Source organism: Sminthopsis crassicaudata, chromosome 3 (genome assembly GCF_048593235.1).
Source record: "Sminthopsis crassicaudata isolate SCR6 chromosome 3, ASM4859323v1, whole genome shotgun sequence".
Lineage (NCBI taxonomy): Eukaryota > Metazoa > Chordata > Mammalia > Dasyuromorphia > Dasyuridae > Sminthopsis > Sminthopsis crassicaudata.
Window position 1 is genome coordinate 630,769,878 of NC_133619.1, and position 8,246 is coordinate 630,778,123.

At 49.7% G+C, this 8,246-nt stretch overlaps 1 protein-coding gene across 1 annotated transcript in view; it reads right to left on the reverse strand.

Annotated features, from left to right (window-relative positions):
* ARHGEF16 (Rho guanine nucleotide exchange factor 16) overlaps positions 1-8,246 on the reverse strand; it is a 56,082-nt gene that overhangs the window by 30,811 nt on the left and 17,025 nt on the right. The window contains exons 3-4 of the mRNA XM_074306480.1: positions 4,794-4,839; positions 2,417-2,586 (exon numbers count right to left, since the gene is read on the reverse strand). Coding sequence (XP_074162581.1) covers positions 2,417-2,586; positions 4,794-4,839 — 216 coding nt within the window. The remainder of the gene's footprint in view (positions 1-2,416; positions 2,587-4,793; positions 4,840-8,246) is intronic.

Here is an 8,246-nt window from a genome sequence, read left to right on the forward strand (position 1 = left end):
GAAGAAGGGAAGAGGAAGAGGGAAGAAGAGGAAGAAGAGGAAGAAGAGGAAGAAGAGGAAGAAGAGGAAGAAGAAGAAGAAGAGGAAGAAGAAGAAGAAGAAGAAGAAGAAGAAGAAGAAGAAGAAGAAGAAGAAGAAGAAGAAGAAGAAGAAGAAGAAGAAGAAGAAGAAGAAGAAGAAAAATGAGATGGAATAGGACCTTAGCAGTGCCTGATCTTGGACTATATTACATAGCAGTAATTCTCAAAACAATTTAATATTGGTTAAAAAACTGAGATACTGGTAAGTAGAGGAGAATGGGTACACAATATCCAGAAGCAAATGATGCTAGAAATGTACTATTCAATAAACTCACCAGCTACTGGGGTAAGGACTTAGTATTTGATTTTTTTTAAATGATGGGAAAACTGGATAAACAATAAGACAAAAATTAAAAAGATGTTTGCCCCTTGGAAGGAAAGCTATGATAAACCTGGACAGCATCCTAAAAACCAGAGCTGGCAAAGGTCCAGGTGGTCAAAGCTGTGGTTTTTTCATTAGCAATGTATGGCAATGAGAGTTGGATCATAAGGAAAGCTGAGAACCACAGAATCAATGCTTTGGAACTGTGATGCTGGAGAAGATTTTTGAAAGTCCCTTGAACAGCAAGAAGACCAGATCACTCACTACTTAAAGGAAATTAATTCAAGCTACTCACTGGCAGGCCAAATAATGAAATAGAAGAAGGAATACTTTGGCCATATAACGAGAAGACGGGACTCATCGGAAAAGACCCTAATGTTGGGAAAGACTGAAGGCGAAAGGAAAAGGGGACGGCAGAGAAGAACTGGTCAGATGGTGTCGTGGAAGCAATGAACATGAGTGTGGCCAGACTTTGGGAGATAGTGGAGGACAGGAGGACCTGGTTACAGTCGATAGAATCGTGAAGAACTGGACACAACTGAATGACTGAACCTTGAATAACAACAGAGTTAAAGCAATACTTCCTACATTATACCAAGAGAAACTCCAAAAGGATCTATGACTTGAGATAAAAGGTCACAACTTAAAACTAGCGGAACAAGGAAGAAATAACTTGTCAGATCTGTGGATAAGGGAAGAGTCTATAATCAAATAAATTGAGAGGATTACACAAGATAAAATAAGTAACTTCAAACTTTAATTACGCAAAATTTATACATTTTTGCACAAAGCCAATTCAGCTAAGATTAGAAGGGAAATTTGCTAGAGGAAAGAATATTTGTTTCTGGTAAAGCTCTATTCCAAGGCACACCAGGTACTAATTTAGATTTATAAGAATAAGAATCATTTCCCAATTGATAGCTGGTCCACACATATGAACAGCTGGTTTTCATGGGAAAAAATCCCGGCTATCTCTAGTCATATGAGAAAAATGATATTAATATAGTTCTGAGGTTGGCAAAGATAATCAAAGAGAAATGATCCATGTTGGCAAAACAAGCACATCGATACCTTCCTGGCTGAACTGTGAATGAGTATGATCATTCCAGAAAGCAATCTGAAATCATGCACAAAAATGACTAGTAAGTACGTGTCCTTTGACTCAGCCGTAACACTTTTAGACCATACAAAGAAAGCCAGTAAAGAGAAGAGGTTCCATATGCACAAAAATGTTTATTTGAGATATGGGGAGACTTGAATGAACTGGTGCAGAATTGGAAGAATAATTTAGACTGGAACATCAATGATTTTAAAATAAACATTTTTAATATAATAAAGTTGTATTCTCTTTCCCCTCCCATTCTCACTGCTCCTATTTATCCTGTCAAAACTTGTTTGCTCTCCCACTAGACTAGGGGTTCTCAAACTACAGCCCGCGGACCAGATGCGATGTTTATGCCTCCGCCGGGGCGGAGACAGAGTGTGAGCTTTTGTTTTTACTATAGTCCGGCCCTCCCACAGTCTGAGGGACAGGGAACTGGGCTTCTATTTAAAAAGTTTGAGGACCACTGCACTAAACTGTAAACTCCTCAAGGGATCGATCGCCTTTTGCCTGTCTTTGTATCCCCAACAGCTTACACTAGTCCCTGGTAAACAGTAGGTATTTAATAAATGCTGACTGATTGAGCTTACGAACATTGAAATGACCAGCCATAATGTTGCTCACCTCAAGCCATAAGGGTGATAAGACAGAATAAAAAAATACATTTCTGAAAATGAACAACTTGGGAATGTTTGGCTTAACTGTGCTTATGTGATAAGAAAATTTGTTTTTGTTTGTTTTTTAACCAGTGGCTGGGTGGGAGCAAAAAAACCTGAATGTTTGATAATTGGAAAAAAGGAAACTGAATGAAAGGAAAACAACAATGAAGAAAAGTCTCTAACTAGGACAGAGATGGAGAGCCCGGGCCTGAGAAGACAGGCAGGAAGGGGCTCGGGGTCCCGGAGCACCTACCTCAGGCAGCTGGCTCCAGGTAACTTGGGCAGGCCGGTAATTCTTCACCACGATTGTGGCGTCCACTTTCCGAGGGCTCTCGGGGCTCAAGCAGCCCTCCAGCTGATCGTCGTCCGACTCATGGCTGGTGTTCAGGCCCCTTTCCCGGATTTCCTGGTAGAGCCTCGGATCTGGGGAGAGAAGGCGAGTCACGAGCTCACACACGGACTCCGAAGAGACATCTGAGGCTGCACCTCTCGCCGAGACCCCCGGGGATGGGGAGCCTTCCCTGGGGCCCCACAGAGACCCTGAAACGGAGAGGCGGCGGAGAGCCCCCCAGAACGGGCCGTCTCCCATGGCTACGTGGGGCCTGGCCGGTGCGTCAGGGAGCTTCAGAGAATAGCATCCCGGTGTAGAATGTGACACTTTTGGGACCAGGGTCCTGGCTGGTGATCAAGGCCCCTAGAGAAGGGGAGATGATGGCATAGACAATGGGGTCTGGGGAGGGGGGCGACCACCACCCACAGGCCCCCCCACTCCCCCCAGAGCCCTGGAATGTCCCCTGCCAAAATGGCCCCCTCCCCAAGCCAGCCTTTCAACTAGTCTCTAATGGCGGGCTACTTTCTTCAATCCAGAAAGGCAGGCCAGAAGCACAGGGCCCACTGAGGGCGGCAGTCATGGCCCCAGCCAGTGACCTGACCCTTCTAAGTCAGGGACCCCCACCGCCCCTCCCCAGCGGTTGTAAAGCCCCTGAGATGAAATTCAGAAAGCATTTTGCCAACATCCAAAGGCCTGTAAATCATTCCTCCTCCTCTCATCGTCAGCCTTGGACCTTCCTGGACATTTCTTTTTTCTGAAATTCTGGCCGCCCCCAGCAGTGGGAAAGTCCCTCCCTCCTCAGTCTGGAGCGTCTTTCTGGCAGTGGCAGGACAAACAGTCCCCCGAGGGAAGGCAAGCTGCTCCGTTCAACAAATGCTCGGGCCTCCTGCGGGCCAGACCCGGTGCAGGGAACAGGAGATGCAAACATAGAAATCAAACAATTCCGACCCTCAAGGCAGCTTATGTTCTGAAGGGGGGGGAGATAATAAGTACACATAGGAAGACACACTACACAAATACAAAAAGAGAATGTCTCACTTTTGTTATGATATTCTCAGCACCTTCCACAAAATAGGGGCTTAATGTTTGTTGATGATTCTTGGGGGGAAAGGCTAGCACACAGAAGGAGCCTAATGTTTGTTGACTGAGTGAGTGCTAGACTTGGAAGAACTGGATTGAAATCCCGCATCTGTGTAACCCCGGACAATGCTGCTTCACCTTCTCATCCTCCCATTTTCTTCTTAAGGAGATGGGGGCAGCGAGACCACAGGGGTTAATATCTGAACAGTGCTCTTAGGCCTACAAAGCCTTTTCCATCCATTATCTCATTTGGTCCCAGGTGCAAACAGAGGCGGGACTCAACGCGGTCCAGAGGAAGGAGCCGGTTCTGAAGCACTCTAATTAATCATACTTAGAGGCATCATGTCTCCAGAGGGCCCCTCGGAGACCAGGGCTTTAACATACCCACTTTCCCCAGGGGCCGAGTTCCAAGATGCTACAGAAATAGCCACACAGATGTGAGAGGGATGAGGAGGAGGGAGGGAGGGAGAGAGGGAAGAAAAAAAGAAGGGAGAAGAGTGGGGAGAAGGGGGTGAAGGGAGGGAGGGAGAAAGAAAAAAGGGAGGGAAGAAAAAAGGAAGGAAGGAAGGAATAGAGACAGGAAGAGAAGGAAGGAGGAAGACAAGAAGGAAGTGAAAGAGACCCAGAGAGAGACCCAGAGCATAAGCAAGCTCATTCTCCCAGCCTTCCACTTTAAAGCGGATCATCTGGACCCCCTCCTTTAAAGAAATGGGGTTTCATCCCCCACACTGGAATCAATAGTCGCTCTGGCCCCAGAACCTCGCTGGGGGGAGGCTGAGGGAGCCCAGAGCATTCAGTGCAGTGCCAATTCCTTCTTGGAGATGGGGAGCATTCTTTCCTTCTTTCTCTTCCCTTTGTTCCGGGGATGGTTTATCAGCTGTCTGGCCTGGGGGGCCCGGGCAGAGGGAGCCCCCCCCCAAGGCCCAACTGGTACCCTTTCCCCAGTGGCACAGAACACCCCCCCAAAGCCCAGCTGGTGTCCCCTCCCCACATATACAGAGCTGCCCCCAAGGTCTGGATGGCACCCCCTCCCCAGTGGCACAGAGCCCCCCAAAGCCCAGCTGGTGCCCCCTCCCCACACATACAGAGCTGCCCCCAAGGTCTGGATGGCACCCCCTCCCCAGTGGCACAGAGCCCCCCAAAGCCCGGCTGGTGCCCCCTCCCCACACACAGAGGCCCAAAGGCCTCTCCCCCAGGGAAGGTACCAGGGCACACTCACCGTCCTTGAAGGAACCCTGCTGGGTGCGCTTCCTCCCGAGGGTCCTCTGCAGCAAGGACAGAAAGACAGAAAAGCTGCGCGTTAGCAGGAGGCGGCTGGGCCGGGCTTCCTTCCGGCTCCTCTTGGGGGGCCCCGCCGGAGGGTCCTGAGGCCGGGACCACAGGGGGCAGGGGCGGTGCAGGCCTCCCATGGCCGCCGGCCCCGGCCCCCGTGGGCATCTCCGCAGGGAAGCCCTCACAGGCCAGTGGGCTCTCCTCTTGACCCCTGACCTCTCCCTCAGAGCCGCCGTGGCCTCCCCCAGGCCTTGGTGACCGAGCTGTTGGGCTTCCTCCGGAATGCTGGGATCCAACCCCCGGCGGAATGGAGGCCGCGGGAGGGCAGGTCGGCTCCTGCCTCCGCAGCCCCGGTCACTCTGGGCCCGTGCCGTGGCTGCCTCCCCGGTGACCCCCCTCCCCGCGGCCAGCCGGGCCGTCTCAGGGAGCACCTGCGCTTTCCGGTCTGGGAAAGGATCTGTCACAACAGGCCAGACCAGAAACCTCCAGAGCAAGCACTTCCCTTAGTGCCACAAAGGAGCCCCGGGGACCTGGAGGGACGGCCTGGAAGAGAGCCCTGACCGACCTCTGATAGCAAGCCTAAGTGCTCCGCCCCAACGCTCCCACTGGGAAAAGGGCCCTCGGGGATGTCCTCGAGCGTGGTGGAGTCAGGGAGGCGCGGTCCAGCTCAGGGGCTGTGACCCAGGAAGTCCCTCAGCCTTGGTCTGCCTCAGTGTGTTCAACTGTAAAGTGTGCAGAAAAACACCTGCCCCAGGGCTGCCGTAGGGATCACATGGCACATTTGTAAGATGCTTATCATGGTATAGCACATGGTAAGTGCTACAGAAATGCTACTATTATTGCACACGTTTATCATGTTATGGATTATTATATATCGCTATTGAAAATAGTATGTGCTGTGATACACTGTTCTTATAATACAATTATAATCTATTACATATTGTTATGAAGCCCCGGGACCGGGCCTCGGCTGCCCTACAAGGTGAGCTGGGTGGGGACCGAAGGCCACAGGGTTAACTGCTCACTGCTCTGACCTCCCCCCGCACCGTGCCCGGGCACAGCGGGCCGTAATCACTTCCATCGGAGCATCTGAATCCTTCGTTTCCACAGTCCCATCTGCGGCGGCTTGAGAGGATTATCAGAAAATCAAGTCTGGAGCCAGGCCAGGAGGCCCCGCGGCTGCCTCCCGCTCCCAGCCTCTGCGCGTCACCCCGTCGGCCTTTCTGGCGCGTGAGTGCCCCAAGTCCCGGCCGGCCCCCCTTTCTGCCCCAGCTTTAAAAACAACCAGTTCCTAAATGCTCTTCACTTCATCTGAGTCCCCTGCACCTCAAGAAGCAGCCCCTCCTCCTCTGTCACCCGGATTTTGATCCCCCGGAGGGGTTTGCCCCTCTCAACCCGCCTTGGAGGACACATGCCTGGACTTGGGGAAGCCCGCTTTGCTCACAACACCTCAGGACCCCCACGCTCCAGAGACCCTGGCCTCAGTCTCCCCCAGGTGCAAGGATTAGCTAAATCTCACTATTTTTTCCTTTCGGAGGACTGACAAAAAGCCGAGAACGGACCCGCCCGGCAGGGATCCGCAGGCCAGCAAAGGCCTCCGCTTCCTCACCGGAGCTACTCCGATTCACCGCACCGCTTAGGGCAGCTTCTGGGCCCGGGCCCCAGAGAGAAACAAACATGGGGACAGTCCGGTCCCCACCTATTCCCGTTAAAGTTCAACTTTCAATCTGTCGAGCGAGCAGAAAGGAGAGCTTAAGTAAACCATGCTGCTCCCTCTGCCCCCAGGTTCCCGCCTCCCGCCCCGCTTGCTGGTGCCGTCCTTGACCTCAGTCTTTCAGAGCGGGGCCGCAGCGGGGAGTCCTGGCCCAGGTGCGGTGGGGCCAGCGGCACCACGGCCTTCCCTTCTCCGACTCTCGTCATTCCGGGTCTCCTCCATGGTCTCAAATCCACCCTCCGTACCACCGCCAGCGGTTTTTGTTTTTTAAACCAATAGCTTTTTATCTTCAAAATATATCGTTTCCAACATTCACTCTTGCAAAACCTTGTGTTCCGATGATTTTTCTTAATTAAGCCCAGATCTGACTGTGATTCCCCTCCTCAACCGAATTCAGCAGCTTACTCTTAGCTACAGATAACCCAGAAACTCCTCAGTCGGCTTTTAAAGCTTCCCCAGTCCTGGCCACGCTCTCCCTCCACATTCTGAGGGCTCCCTTCTTCACCAAAGCCGCCTCCTCTCCCGCTGCCTCGGTCCCTCTGCCAAACTTAGTCACCCTCACTCGGCATCTGTTCCCTCTCTGAGCCTGTTCCATCATTCTCCGAAGCTCTGCGCCATTCCCACCCAGAACAGCTCCTCCCTCCCAATTACCTGCATGGAAGTACCCAGCATGCACTGCTCTTTATTCCCTTTATATTTATGCTGCAAACAGCTACAGGTATTTTGTCTGTTCCATTAGAAAATAATCTCCATTTGTTTAAATATTGTCGCCTTTATTTTAATTAATTTAATTAATTAATTTAAATTTATTTAAATACTGTCACTGCTTGACATTCTTTGTATTTGCCTCCCCTATGCCCCCAATAGTGCCCGGCACATAGTAGGTGCTTAGTAAATATTGGTAACTGCTCTAGACTTTGTTTTTTTTTCATTTGTAAAATGAGAGAGCTAAATTAAAGGCTAGCTCTTAAATCAACTCCAGAATATAACATATTTATGAATGAACGGGAGGCAGATTGGCAGATCTGGCCTCTGAACTGAGAAGATATGGAGCTCATGTCAAGCTTCTGACACAAACTGGGTGTGTGATGTTTGAGTAATCACTCTGCCTCCTCCAGCCCCCCAAAATTCTAGGGGTCTAAATAGTAGAACAGTTGTACGATGGACAGATGTACAATTGCGTACGGTTTTTCCTTAGCAGCATTTCCTACTTAAAATTTTAATTTTAATTTTTTTTGCTACTTCCAGTGCTTAAACACATAGTTACTTAATAAGTTAGTTGACTGACTAACTGATTGACTGAATTAGATCATCTCTCAGTCTTAAAATCTTTTGATCCCTGGGACTTATCACAGATTATCAAGATCCCTGGAAAAACATGTGTGTGTTTAAGTGCGTGCTTTATATATGGATGTATATATGCCTGTTGCAGAAAAGTGCAGTCAGGAAAGAAAAAAATAGAGGGGAAAACAGAAAAAAGGGAAGAAGAAAAAAATTACAAACATGCAAAATATACATAAATACACAAATAGCATTTTCCCAGGAAGCTTTGCGGTCTGGTGAAGTCACAGGAATCATAAGGCTTTAAGATCTCAGAGATGCTCTAATGTCAATCAGTCAGTCAAGCAACAAGCATTTATTTATTAAACGCCTACTGTGTCCTTAAACTCTGGGAATACAAAGTTA